We start from the raw sequence: 14667 nt of genomic DNA, 5'->3' as shown, positions 1-14667 counted from the left end.
CTCAGGTTATGATTCCAGGGTGCTGGGATTGAGTCCCACATCCAGCTCCTTGATCAGTGGAGAGCCTGCTTCTCCCTCTCCCACCCCTCCTGTTCACGTACGCTCACTCTCTCTCTCTCTGACAAATCAATCAATCAACCTAAAAAAAAAAAAAAAAAGACATGTGTTGCTGGAAAATACATCAGTGGAACAGAATAGAGAGGCCAGAAAGAGACCCACACAGATATAGTCAACTGATCTCTGACAAAGGCACAGAAGCAACACAAGACAAAAATAGACTTTTCAATAAATGGTGCTGGGACAAATGGATATCCACATGCAAAAAAAAAAAAAAAATTAGACACAGACCTTACACCCTTCTCTAAAATTAACCCTTCACAAAAATTAAAGTGAGTTACAAACCTAAATACAAAACGCAAACCTAAAAACTTCTGAAATATAACATAGGAGAAAACGTGAGGATTTTACAGCCTTTTAAAATACACCAAAGGCATAATCCCTCCAAGAAGTAACTGATACCCTGGAATTTGTTAAAATTAAAATGTCCTGCTCTGAGAAAGATGATGTCAAGGGAGTGAAAAGAGAAGCCACAGACTGGGGGAAAATATTTGCAAAGGCACATCCGATAAAGGACTGTTATCCAGAAAAGACAAAGAGCTCTTAGAACTCGCTAATAAGAGAGTTAACAACCCGATTTCTTTTTCCAGTGGGCAAAGACCCTGAACAGACAAGTCACCAAAGATACAGAGATGGCAACCACATGAGTGAAAAGCCGTTCCCCAACAGACGTCACTGAGGAATCACAGATTAACATAAGGCGATGCTGCTCCACACCTCACAGAATGGCCCAGCTTGGAAAGGCAAACAGCATCAAATGCCGGTGAGGACGTGGAGCAACAGGAACTCTTGTTCTTTGCTGACGGGAATTCCATACGGGGTACGGCCACTTGGGAAGATAGTGTGGCATCTTCTTAAAAACTAAACATGCTCTCACCACATGATCCAGCAGTCATGCTCCTTGGTTTTTACACCAAAGAAGTTGAAATGTACATTCATACAAACGCTTGCACGTGGATGTGTAGAGCAGCGTTATTCACAGGTCAAAGCTTGGAAGCAGTCACAGTGTCCTTCGGTGGGGGAAATGGATACAGAAGCTGGGGCAGGTCCAGACAAGGAAATACTAGTCAGCACTAAAAAGAAATGAGCTATTAAGCACCCCCAAAACATGAGGGAAGTGTCAAATGTGTATTACTAAATGAAAGAAACCAGTCTGAAAAGACTATATGCTGTACGAGTCCAGCTAGATCATGTTCTGGAAAACGCAAAACTATGGAGTAAAAATATCTGAGGTTGCCAGAGGTGGGTTGGCAGGGGAGGGATGACGGGGTGGAGCACAGAGGAATCTAGGGAAGAGAAACTATTTTGTATGAGACCCCAGTAGGTGTATTTGTCAAAATCCATAGAACATGCACCCCGACAGTGGACCTTATTGTAAACTGTGGACTTTGGAAGATGATGGTGTGTCCATGTAGGTTTATTAGTTATCATAAATGGACCACCCAGGTTTGGGATGGTGATAGTGGGTATATGCTTAAAAGCAGGGGCAGGGAATATAGGGGAACTCTACACTTTCTGCTCAATTTTGCTGTTAAAAAATTAACTCCATTGGTGGGGGAAGGAGAATGGGCACAGAAGGTCTCTCAGCTGTGTTTGCAGTTAGCCCTGGTGTCAGGGGCCTCCTGGCCCCTCACCTTTGCTGATTTGCCCCTCGGCGCCCGGTGAAGCCACTCTCACATTCTCACCCCACAAAATCTGCGGGATAATAGATAAATATGTGTTTTTGCTGCAAGCTGTCCTTTGGATTGATGATTTGTTACAGAGCAGGAGCTAAGATAGATTTCCTAATTTTTAAAAAAAAGGCTTTATCAGAACACAGGATAATCTGGGTGTTTGGTTCTATTAGTCATCACTGTCATCAGAGGCCTGACAATAATCACTAGCAGGTTGCAAAGACGACAAGGGTTCCCCAGGCCCAGACCTGGCTGACCCAACATTAAAATGCACACTGGCCCCAGGGGGCAGCAGGAGAGGGTCTGGGGGACCAGTGGGGCAGGGGAGTAGGCAACCAAAAGTCAGGAAGTTGACAGGGAGTGTAGCGTGCGTCAGGCAGGCTCCAAGGCCCCGGGGCATGCTCCATGGAACAAATTCAAAGTTAAGACAATCGTGAATTTCAAGGCAGCAGCCACAGAGCATTACACCCCAATCGCAGGGCCTTTCTGAGTTCAGCTACACTGGTCACTGGTTGTGTGCCCTGAAGCTGGCGCCAGGTAAGCGGAGAAGCAAGGAGGAGCAAGCCTTCTAGAGAGACTTCTTTGGGATTGTTCGAATGGTCTGAAATTCGTTAAGGTTGCTTTTCTGGGGGAAAAATGTTTTTGTAGGAATTTAACACCCTCTCTCACCTTCTGGCAACAAAATTGTTCTGTTGACCTGAAATTGCCCCCACAGGTCCAACTATCCTGTAATTCCATACTCTTGCCACTAGGTGGCAAGAGCACTCATTGAATAGAGGAATAAACAGGTTTCAAAATCACCCCTAGTGCCAGGTCTTGCTAGTCCAGGATTGAACTCATTTGAACACCCCTCCCTGAGATATTTGCCGTATCTTTGCACCAAGTGTGCTATTGCCGCCTCGATATTTTTCTTAGACTCAGCCCACTTTTTAAATTTATGGAAATGATTTTAGGAAGGAAAGTCGACATGCTCTCATTTAATTGAGAAAGCCATCCCACCTGCCATACAGAGAAGGTAACATTGCAGTCAGTTCACAGAAAATACAATGACCTGTTGACTTCCAACCAGACGCATTTGCTATGCCTGAAGGGACAAGCAACACCTCAGTAGTCAGGGGTGCCAAACTAGACTGTTCGACCCATTCAACCGAACCCTCTGACACCACAGACAGATCCAAGGGCGTCAGGCCCACGTTTCATGCCCTGGCGGCATCCAGGCAGACCCTCGCCGGCGGCTGGCTGACCCGGCACAGACGGTGCCAGGCCTCAAGGGCCTCACACTCGCTCAGCCTTCACGGCTTCCCAGGGAGGCAGGTTCTTTTATGCCTCCATTTTACAGACGAGGAAGATGAGGCAGAGAGAAGGCAGAGACTATTTCCCAAGATCATGGAGTTAGTAAGCCAGTTGTGCTACTCCACAGCCTGGCCCCTAACAGCTTTCTGGACAGAGATGTGTATCCACAGAGAACCAGCCAGCAGAGTTTCTGGTCCAAGGGGCCCCAGCAGCTGTGGCAGGAAGGACCCATTGACCCCTGGTTGTACACAGGCTAAAAATGCTAAGTAATAGTTTCCACTTCTTACTCTCCTCTGCTTCTCATCAGAAGAAAAAAAAATGTTTCAGGGGATATGAAGGACCCTCCCCCCACCCCACGTAAAGGGTTTCTGAGCAGCTTCCTTTGTAATACAATGACCAGACCAAGGCCCCCTCCTTTGGGTCAGGGAATGGGAAAGGAGTGGCTCTGTCCCTCGTGTGTCTCAGTATGTATGTCAGACGCATGTGTACCACCGGAAATCCCTTAAGAGACTCAACTGACCTTCGGTCACTCCTCACTCTGTGAACCTCGTGCGTTATGCCACGGTGACTGGGGTCCCTGAGGAGCAGCTGGGCTGGTGGGCAGACAAGCAAACAGCAGGGCCACTAACTCAGCTGGGGTAGCAGGTCAGGAAGGGCCTCCGGGAAGAGGTCATGCCCTAGGTGAATCTTAAAGGAAGAGAGAGTGACAGGCAGAACTGTGGGAGTGGGGGTGGGGATGGAGGAGTGGAGGGACTCCCAAAAGAGAAAAGTACAGAGAAGGAAACCAGCATGTGGGTGGCAAGTGGTGACAAAGATGACCTACCATGAAGCTTCAGGTCAGTAAGAGATAACGGGGGAGCCTGGAGTGGACAGCCAAGAAGAACTCTGCAGAGGAATTGGATTTCATCCCAAAGACACTGAGGAGCCATGAAAAGGTGTTGAGCAGGCAAGTGTCAAAGTCAAAGCTTTTATCCAGGAGATAAAAGTCCTGGAAAGATATGGTCAGGCTGAAACCAGAGGAGAGATGGTCAGCAAAACTGACAAATGTGTATTATGCTCAGACTATGTGCTAGGCCTAAGTGTGGTTACAAACAGCGGTTAACAGAACATAGACCCTGTCCTCTTGAAGTTCCCTTTCACTGAACACAAACAAAATGCATAGAAATTTAGGGGCACCTGGCTGGCTCAGTCACACTCAGGGGAGCGTGTGACTCTTGATCTTGGGGTATCGAGATTATGACTTTGAGCCCCACGTTAGATATAGAGATTACTTAAATAAAAACCTTTTAAAAATTATTTTTTAAATGCATAAAAATTTAAAAACAAGATAATCCTAGGTCCTGTTAAGTACTGGGAAGAATTAAATGGAATACTATGGTGAATAATGGAGAATTGTCTTAGCTTGGGGGGGGTACTTTGAGAAGGAGGTCACTGGCTTGAAACATGAATGATGATCAGGAGGAAGCCATGGTGGAGTTTGGGGGAAGGGTGCCATGGGCAGAGGGACCAGCAAGTGCAAAGACCCTGAGGCAGGAAAATACTGGAGTAATTGAGGGACAGAAAGAAGGTCCGTGTGGCTGTAGATTAGCAAGCAAAGAGGAGAGTGCATTACAAGGTCAAGAACTAGGTGGGGGTCAAGGCATAAAGGGCCTCATGAAACATGGAGGAGGTAGAGTTCATTGTGGTTGCAACGGGAAGCCAAAGCAGTTAAGAGAAGACTAGGGCAGTGGCAGAACAGGGGGTTAGTTCTGAATATATTTGGGGGGCTGAGACAACAGGAATTGCTGATGGGTTGGGTAGCATGTAGGGTCAAATCTTTGGAGGAGTTTTGTGGTGGAGAGAGGCAGGAAAGGTAGTGGTAACTGGAGGAAAATGCAGAACTAAGAAGGGCTTTTTAAAAGGACAATACTATAGGCCATTTTTAACCTAATGGGAATGATCCAGTAAAGGATAAATTCCATGATGCAGGATAGTGGGTAGCTGTGGGAACAACGTCCTTGAGAAAGTGAAAGAGGCCAACCTTAAAAATAAAACCACCGGTTTCCTTTCCAGCAAAAACAGGTTGATTCGGGAACAGCACAGAACTGCAAGCCACACAACCAAACTACTACAAATCCTTAACAAGTCCATATAGCAGGGGAGAGGAAGGCTCCTTTGCAGAGGAAGCAGTGGGGGGCGGGGCGGGGAGCTGGGAGGGGCTGTTAGAAACAAAAAGTCCATTGGAGTAAACTGGGAGCTCAAAGTGTAGTGGCTTTTCATTGGCTGAGTTGGGATGGTCTCTCATTGGCTGGGCTATTGCCGGGCGGGAGGAGAGGCGGGGGAAGAAACATTCCTTCCACGTGCTGGGTCAGTAAAGTAGCGTCCAAGTGCAAGGCCCCTCTCTTCCTATCGGGTCTACCATTGACCAGAGAGGTAGGTGACCAGAGAGGTAGGGCACGAGCGCTCTCCCTGGCGCCCTCCCCACTCCGTTCTACACAAGACTTCCTTTCGTTCGTTTTCACAAAGGGGACAGAAGGCAGAGCCCCAGAGCCGTTTGCCCTCATACTGATTTTCTCTTGCTGCTGTAAGAAATCACCGCACACTTCGAGGCTTACAGCAACACTCATTCCTTATCTCACAGTTTTCCAGGGGCAGAAGTGGGCACAAAGTGGAGGTGGGTTCTCTGCTTGAGGTCTCGCCAGGATGAAATGATGGTGCACCAGCCGGGCCAGGCTCCTTCCCAGAGGCTCCGGGGCAGAATCCACTCGCTGGCTTATTGCAGCTGTCAGCACCATCCAGCTCCTGCTTTCTAGAAGCTTCCAAGCGGCAAGCACGCATCCAGTCCTTCCTGTCCTCGAAAACCGACCTCTATGCTCGGGAGCCGAATAGGACACGAAGACGAAGTTTGGGAATAAAGAGGAATGACGATTTTATTACTTTGCCTGGCGAAGGAGGCTGCAGCCGGCTGAAACCGCAGACCCACCAGGGGCAAAATGCTGAGAGGGGTTTTATCAGAAAGTCCACGATCTGGGAGGTTTTGCTAGAAATCCGGTGCGTTTGCCCGCCACGCTTGTCACGTCTCCCACGCGGTCTGACACTTGGCGGCAGAGGCCGCGCGAGTCTCGTTACCAAGTGGCCATCCTGGACCAAAGGATCCTCCAGAAACACGAGTGAGGGGAAGCGGGAGGGCAAGAATGCGGAAGAGAGACCCTCGTTCCGTTGAAGTCGAGCTCCCTGCAGCATTAGCGTGCCCGTCTTCATTTCCACCCGCCTTCCCGTGGGTGCGGAGCGCCCATTCTCACGGTCCAGACCTCTCCGACTTCCCTTTCTGTGGCGTCTCTCTCACTTCCTCTTCTGCCAGCGGTCGCAGAGAGTTCTCTGCACTTAAGGGCTCACACATCTAGATCAGGTCCTGCTGGGAAACCGCCCTTTTGAAAGGTCAGCTGAGCCACAGAACACAGCACAGCCACAGCAGGGATGTCTCGTCGGATTCACTAGTCCTGAGGACTAGCGTGAAGGATCTTGGGGGACATTCCTAAGGCCTGTCTCATCGCAGCGGTCGTTTTTATGCTGTAGCAGGCGGGAAGGCAGAATATGTGAGGACACGCCTCCACTGCAGGCAGATTGGCGGGTTTGCCCTCAGAGGAAGATGGGGGACAGTAACAGAAACCTGAAGACAGGCTTCACTGAGATAAAATTTTCTCTCTCTCTCCCTGGAAAAGTCCCAAGTAGGCATGCATGAGCTGGATGGCAGTTCCAGAACCATTAAGGACCCAGGCTCCTTCTATCTTTTTGCTCTGCCACCCACAATTCAGGGCTACGCCCAAGAACCAAGATGGCTTTCCCAGCCCCCACCTCCTCCTGGGGAAGAAGAACTCTCACTTAGTCCTCTTTTCCTATTGGCCTACACCTGATCACATGACTATATCTGAAGGCAAAGAAGGCTGGGAAATGTAGTCTTTAGCTTAAAGGCTTCATGTTCAGCTAAAATTTTATTTGTGTTAAATAAGGGAAGAGTGGACACTGAAGGACAGTGGTCATCCCTGGGTCAGCTTGTGAGGCCATGCCGTTAAAAGTATAAAAGTACAGTGATAAGGCCACTGGCCCGGAGACCTCAATGAGGCTGGAGAAGGACCAGAGTGGGTAGGCTCAAGGACTTGTGCTGGAATGGGGAAGTGTAGTCCAGAGGTGGGGCACTTGTATCAAGACTTCGAGGAGGAGCAGTTGCTGATGATGGCCTGTCTGGGGTAGGACTGTGAGGGTGAGCAGCTGTGGTGGACCTGAGGACAGGAGCACAGCTCCGGGAGAGGTCAACGGACTATGAGGCCAGGGTGACTAAGAGTCATCTGCATGAATGCTGGAATTACAGAGAGGGAGACAATGTTCATGGTGGACAGAAAGCCCAGTGCCCAAAGTGAGAGTCACCTAGAAGAGGAGTGACCAGGATGGGGAACAGCAGGCAGGATCAGGGGGCCCGGCAGACAACATGCATATCAAAAGAGCTGGGGTTTGAGTGAGGAAGAGAAATCCCAAGAAACAGCAAGAAGAGGCAAGAAGACAGGGTCCTGGGGGAGAGCTGGGTTCCCATTCTAGAAATGGAGGAAGATGTCAGAGGAGGAGTGAGGGGGTGAGGGTTACTTGGGAGGAGTGGAAAACAGGGCCAGAGAAGGGGACATGGAGTGAGTGGAGAACCACCCTGAAGGGGACAAAGTCCACAGATATGCAGATATGCAAAGTCCACAGATATCATGGGATATGGTAGTGGGGAGAGGGAGGACATCCCTAATGGTGCCCCAGGTTTCTGGCTGGGTGACTGGGTGGTTGCAGGTGGCCCTCTCTAAGGTGGAAAACACTGAGGGGGGCTGGCTTTTGGGGGAGAGACACCCAGGTTTAGGCCATGGTGGGTACGAGCCTCCTGTAGAACACTCAGAGGGGATATCCAGGTAGGACAGGATGTGCACGTCTGGACTGGCATTGGAGATGGAAGGACAAGCGGGGGTAGCTAGACTGGAAGCCAAGAGAGAATGTGCATGACTGAGATAGGACTTGGTGCCCTCGGGAAGTAGCAACTGTATCTGGGTTCGTTGTCAACCCAAGGGGCTGAGGGAAGAGAACAGGGAGCATGCTGGGGTGTTCAAAACATGCACACACACATACACATGTGCACACACACCAGATTTTTCCAGAATAAAGGAGGTCATAAGCATGTTTACAGACTGAGAGGATGTAGGGGGGCAGGCAGAGTGGGCTTCCAAATAGGGATTGGGGAGGGGACCTAGTAAGGAGCCTGAAGGGGCAGGAGTGGAGAATGCCTCAGTTTCTCCACAGGATAAATGGCATAGGATACTGGGTCAGCCAACTTGGGCAGCCCTGGAAGAAGGAGCGTCCCCACCTCAGGAAGCCCGAAGAGCTGCCCCTCTCCCACCCTCAGCCCCCACAAAGGCCTGTCTGACCAAGATAAGGAGAGTGAGGCACACTCTTCATGCCCAGAAATTCCTTAAATAAAAGTTGCCACGTCCATACAATAGAACTATGGCAAACACTGGTGACATATGTGGGTGTATTCTCAGGTGGAAAAAGGAGGTTCCAGGACAGCGTGGGCCCCAAGTGACCCAATTCAGGGTAAGAAAAGAAATACGCACTGGAAAAAAAAATAATAAAAAGCAGTCTTGCTTGATATTGGAATTGAGAGAAAATTTTACTGTTTTCTTCCTGCTCATCTGAACATTCAATTTTTCCACCACAAAAATGAGTTTTCATGTGTGCTGCTTTTTGTTTGGTCATTTTGGTTTTTTTTTTTTTTTTTTAAGTTGTATATGCTAAAAAATAAGAGGGAAGTCTCAGAGGTCCAAGAGGAAGAGTGTGTGCCCAACTAGGTCAGGAAACACAACCTGGGGGCTGGGGCGCACCCACTCACCGGGACTCCTTCCTCACATGCTGTAAAGGCATGCAGGAAGATGAAGATGGGACAAGCCCAGGGGTCCACAAGTGGGAGAAGGGAAGGTCTGTGGAGGTTGAGGTTCCTGGTCTGTGGCCCAGGTTCTTCGAGTGGTCACCAAGTACCTGCCAGGTGACCCCAGCGACAGCAGTCATGACTCCAGGGGACCGAATGACACCTTCCCTCCCCACCCTGCTCTGGGCCAGGGATCAGAAGGTTGGGGAGGCTGGCCCTTTGGGCATCACAGGAAGGTCAATGCCTAGCGCCTTCTCCAGAGGGCAGAACTGGGCCGAGTGGAAAGCGAAAATCCAAGCACCGCCCCGCGGGGCCAGCAGGAGAGACCCCAGCCTTCTGACCAGTGGGGAGGACAGAGGCTAGCCTGAGAGGGGCACACAGTAAGAAATAAGGAGGCCCATGTTCTCAAGTCGTCCTGAGCAAGGACAGTTTATCACAGTTTGTTCTACCAGAACGGGGTATTACTTCATACTCTTGTGCATTTCACTCTTGCCGCTCAACAACACAATGGAAATTCCCCCAAGAACATGATTCATGCGGTTTTATTTCATTTAGTGTGATGTCTGTCAAATATCCCATGGTGTGCATGACTGGTAATTGTTCCTTTCGTTTCCAGCTTTTTGCTGCCATTAACAATGCTGCAATGCACAGCCTTGGGTACTTAAAACCAAGCCCAAGCCAATCCCAGGTGTCCTAGAAGCAGGCCATGGATGGGGCCATGGGACCACGGGGGCAGGGGAGCCTCTCAGGAAGTCAGGCTTCCCCTATGAGTGGTCTGCCAGCATCTGCACAACGAGGGGTCGGGTTAGAAGATCGGGGTCCTCCTGCTGATGGAAACTTTCAGAGTCAAATCACTGGCTTGCTCCAGCAATCAGCCGGTGCAGACTAAGGAAGGACCTGTGAGGTGCAGGCGCTGACCTCGGCGCGTGGCTTGACCATGGACACAGCCCTCAGGGAGCTGCTGTGCTGTCGGGGAGAAGCAGATGACAGATACACCGATGAACGGGAGCACGCCTTGAAGCGAGCTCCAAGTCGCGAGATGCTAAAAAAATAAAACACCCACACTCTGTGTGAACATGAGGCACGCTCCTGTGGGTCTAGAGTAGTGTGCAAACGGGGTGTTGAAAGCGCCCCTGAGGGGCACCTGGCTGACTCAGTCTGCTCAGCGTCTGCCCTCGGCTCAGGTCATGATCTCAGGGTCCTGGGATTGAGCCCCACGCCGGGCTCCCTGCTCAGTGGAGAGTCTGCTTCTCCCTCTGCCCTTCCTTGTGCTCCCTCTCTCTCTGTCTGTCTCAATTAAATAAACAAAATCTTTAAAAATAGATAAATAAACTGAAAATCCACTTATCTTTTAAAGAGAACTCTGTATCACTAACGAAAATGGAAAACTGATGTCACTCCCCCGTAGTGACAGAAATAAAAAAAATGCAGATTAAAAAACAATCTTAAATTCTAGCTAGAGACCAATGACTGATAGAGACGGAGCCATGGGCCTGTAGCATCCCATGAAAGAGAAAGATCAGGAGGTTATTAGAAGGTGCTAAAGATGCAGTACACCAAAAAATGACTTTCTCCTTGACCTATTCCGAAGAACCAAAGAAAATCCAAGATGACATTGTTCTCTGGCCATAGGATTCTCTGCCCACAGGAGCTGCCCCAGCCACACCCTGCATATGCAAGCAGGACAGGGATGATTGCTCCCATTTTACAGATAAGGAAATAGGAGATTTGGAGGCCTCCAAGGCCTCATCTTCCTGGAAGCCTTCCCCACCTCCTGAGACCTGATGAGGGGCCTCCTTGGTTCTCCCCCAGGCCCGGCGAGGCACCGGTAGTCCACGGCGATGACCTGTGGGACTCCCATCTGTAAACAGGGGCTGACCTAACATTTAGGGCCCAACTCCCTGGGACCCCGAGGGCCCGCTGCCTCCGGAGACAGCCCCCCAGTGCTGCACGCGGGGGATAAGCCGGGCTATTTTCATCATTTCCTTCCTCCCACTCAAGCAGCGGCCACCAGCGGCTTTGCATAGAGCTGTTACCTCAGCCTCGACCAGGACAATTCAGGGCACAGAAAGGAGTGCTGGCTGCAGGCCTACAAGTAAGTGGCACTCTTATTACCCAGGACCACCTCCCACAGCGCGCCCCTACACGGACGGGACGGTGGGAGAGGAGGCCAGCCACCGGCCCACCTCTGTCCCTTCAGCTTTCCTCTCCAGAAGATGGGGCAGGGGAGGGCACCGGCTCTGAGACACTGGCTCCTTGGTTGATTCAACTAATTTTCACAACCTGCTGTGGGCCAGGCCCTGAGGGGAGAGCCTGTCTTAGGAAGACGAAGCAATTGTAGGCAAGTAGGAGACCCAGGCAAGAGCCTGGAGCTCAGGAGGCATGAGTTGGACTCTGTTCTGTGACACAGACCGCCAGGTGACCCTGCATGGGTCGCACTCTGTCTCCAAGGCTCGATTTCCCCAACTCTGAGTGTTAGCTTCGATGCATGGCTTTCCAGAGGGAGCCCCTTTGGGGGCTCCTCCTGGTCCCCATCTCAGTGTCTTCATCCTGCTGTTTTCTACATTGGGTATCACCAAAGAGATCACCGGGCCCCAGGCCAGCTGCAGACATCGATGGCGCAGGGTGCTCTGTGAAGTCTGCAGCATCAGCCTGTCCCCAGGCTTGGGCATGGGGGCTGCGAGCAGCCTGGGGGCCAGGATTTGAGACTGAGATGCATCTGGCAAGCATTTGCATCCCTCCCCACCCCACTGAGGAGGGGCTGGACCTCCTGGCTCCTTTCCAAGAGCCTTCTAACCCTCATTCCCCTCCCCCACCCCACAGCTACACTCACCATCCTGCCTTCTGAGTGTCCTGGGAGGCTCAGCGAGGCCTGGGTTGGGCACACTTCACCTCCTGCCGTCATAACCACCCCATTCCACAGAGGAGAAGGCTGAGGCCTGAGAAGGAAGGTGAGTTTTCCTTTGTCCCAGGTTGGTCCCACTGGCCGTTGGCTGGCAGGGGGTGCGGGCTGCCAGACTCTCCCTCCCCTCATGGCCACTCTGCCCACAGCCAGCCTGCCAATGCCTGCCTGGGGGGCCCTGTTTCTGCTCTGGGCTGCCGCACAGGCTACCAACGACTGCCCCACCGAGTGCACCTGCCGGGCCCTGGAAACCATGGGGCTGTGGGTGGACTGTCAGGGACAGGGGCTCACGGCCCTGCCCGAGCTGCCTGTCCACACCCGTCACCTCCTGCTGGCTAATAACAACCTGAGCTCTGTGCCCCCTGGCGCCTTCGACCACCTGCCCCAGCTGCAGATCCTCGATGTGACGCAGAACCCCTGGCACTGTGACTGCAGCCTCACCTACCTGCGTCTCTGGCTGGAGGACCACACGCCCGAGGCCTTGCTACATGTCCGCTGCGCCAGCCCCGAGCTTGCCACTGCCCGCCCGCTGGGCCAGCTCACGGGCTTTGAGCTGGGGAGCTGCGGCTGGCAGCTCCCAGAGTCCTGGACATACCCAGAGCTCTGGTGGGATGTGCTGCTGATTGTCGTGGCCATGCTGGGCCTGGCTCTCCTGGCCGGCCTCCTGTGCACCGTTACAGAGATCTTTGACTGAGGCCAGGTGCCCAGGGTCACCCTGAGCCCCTCCCCAGACCCCACCAGGCCTGGGCATCAGGGCCACCAGTAACTCAAAATAAACTGGGTGCTCGACCATTTTATCCGAGTTCGGAATTTTGGTTATTTTTCCTTTCAGCACCCAAGTCTGGCTCTTTCTGGAAAACTGGGTCCATTTTGTTATAACCAGATACCAACTGGGGCTTCTCTGTCCCCCAATGCGGGGATTGTCCCATCTCCTCCACACCAGCTACCCTCCATCCCAGTCTGTGGACATCCCGAGCCCTTCCTCCGGGTCCCAGGCTGTCACAGTCCTCACGCTCTCCTCCATCCCGGCACCTACTTCCTGCATGGGCCACTCCAGAGGGGCCACGCAAATGTCACATCAGCGTTTAGCTCCTCTCTTAATTCCACAGAAAGTGTGCTCTCCCCCCACCATGGCAGCGAGCAGAGCAGGAGGCACAGAAGACCTTGCGTGGGGAGGAGGAGAGCCATTCCCTTCTCTGACAGACATACCTTGAAAGGCACACACACCACTGTTTCCTTTTGGCCATGAAGACACCTGCTCACTTGGTCCCATCCTTCCTCATCTTCTCTGATGAGCTTTCTCTCTTCCTCCTCTCTAGCCCTCTTCCTCAGAAACAAAACAACAAATTCTTCCCTTTCTCATGGACACTCCGGCGGCTGACACCAGATAGCCGCAAACTGGAGTCCCACTTCCATCCCCAGCAGTGGCCACCAAATTCTTCAAACAAGATACTTCTCTCTCTCAGAGGAATTCTGATGCCAGCAGTTAAGCTAACAATCTTTTCTTCACCATGTGAGAGAATATTGCTGGGTCTGTTCTGGCCACCCCAAACCCTGATATAATTACACTGAGGCCCTTCCCTCAAGGAGACCCCTGCAGTGGACCTGTGGCTCGGAAGGTCCCGCAGGGAAGGCCAGGTGGGCACAGAGCCGCAGAGGTGGAGCAGGAGGCCCAAATTTGGGGGTGGGGAGGGGCATTAGGGAGAGGTGGAGCCTTTGGCAAACCGGTGAGCAGGCGTTCTACCTAAGGCTCCCTGCAGACTGTGGACCTGAGCAGCAAGTCTTCCCAAGCTTCCAGGGAGGTTTGGAAATCTACATCTGTGTGGGACATCTAAATCCAAAAACTGTTACGGAGATACCAACAGCACAAATAAAACCCAGTAATCGGCTGGGTGGAGTCCACGGGCTGGGAGTCAGTGATTTCGGCAGTGGGAATCAGCTGCCTCGTGAGAACGGGAAAAGCTGGTGTCTCCACAAGGGGCACTGAGTATGTGTGCGGCCCCGCATGAAGGACGGGCCGTGGGTCCTTCTTCTTGTACCCCGGGAGGAAGGCACTTCTCCCTCACACTGCCAGAGGACACAGGTCCAGGACCTCTGACAGTCACTTCACAGGCATGATCCCTGACAGCTCCTCTTTCACACCTGAAAAGTGCCGCCTCGAAAGCTTCCTGAGACTAAGGACCTTCAGCCGCCCAGTCTCTGGGCGGGGTGCCCCTAAATTCTGCTCATGCTCCTTCCCGAGCCCAACACCTGCAGCCACAGGTCTGGGCACAATAGCGATCATAAGCCTTGATTCTTCCGGCTGAGCAGCTGGTCCCATGAGAACCTTCCAGGATCCCGAGGAGCACAGTATCCCCAGTGCCGAGGATGACGTCCCCGTGGGCAGTGGGAAGGGAGGGACTGTCGGCAGCTGGGCAGGCATCTCCCACGGTGGATGGAGGACTCAGACGAGAATCCCTAGAGAGATAGGTGCACTGGGAGATTCAATTTGCCACCTGCATTGTCCCAGTGGTCTTTGGCCCAGGCCAGCAAAGTGGCCACCACAGAGCCATGTGCACAGTCCCCGCCCGCTCCCCAGCCACCAAACCAGCAACCACAGATCCCACCACCACGACCAACCATCCCCCTACTGGCCACCGCTGTCCCCTGCAGGACCTCAGTACCCCACTATTCCTGATGCCAGGAACACCAGCCCCAGCACCGCCACTATTGGCGTCCATGTGGCCTGCCCGCAGGCCTCGGCACTTGGC

General features: G+C 52.2%; 1 protein-coding gene and 1 long non-coding RNA gene across 2 annotated transcripts in view; one reads left to right on the top strand and one right to left on the bottom strand.

The window, feature by feature from the left end:
- LOC309872844 overlaps nucleotides 1-14667 on the bottom strand; it is an 802828-nt gene that overhangs the window by 295240 nt on the left and 492921 nt on the right. The gene's annotated exons all lie outside the window — the stretch shown is intronic.
- Nucleotides 10817-12712, top strand: GP9 (glycoprotein IX platelet). Its single transcript, XM_082747749.1, has 3 exons — nucleotides 10817-11110; nucleotides 11839-11966; nucleotides 12067-12712. Exon 3 carries the CDS (start codon nucleotides 12078-12080, stop codon nucleotides 12609-12611), a length of 534 nt encoding a protein of 177 aa, XP_082603875.1. The 5' UTR covers nucleotides 10817-11110; nucleotides 11839-11966; nucleotides 12067-12077; the 3' UTR covers nucleotides 12612-12712.

The sequence above is a fragment of the Mustela nivalis genome, assembly GCF_964662115.1.
Source record: "Mustela nivalis genome assembly, chromosome: 1".
In the NCBI taxonomy this organism is placed as follows: Eukaryota; Metazoa; Chordata; class Mammalia; order Carnivora; family Mustelidae; genus Mustela; species Mustela nivalis.
This window is presented reverse-complemented; position numbering and strand designations above follow the sequence as displayed.

Coding starts and splice junctions, on each gene's coding strand:
- GP9 (XM_082747749.1), top strand. CDS start 12,078: ATGCCTGCCTGGGGGGCCCTGTTTCTGCTCTGGGCTGCCGCACAGGCT.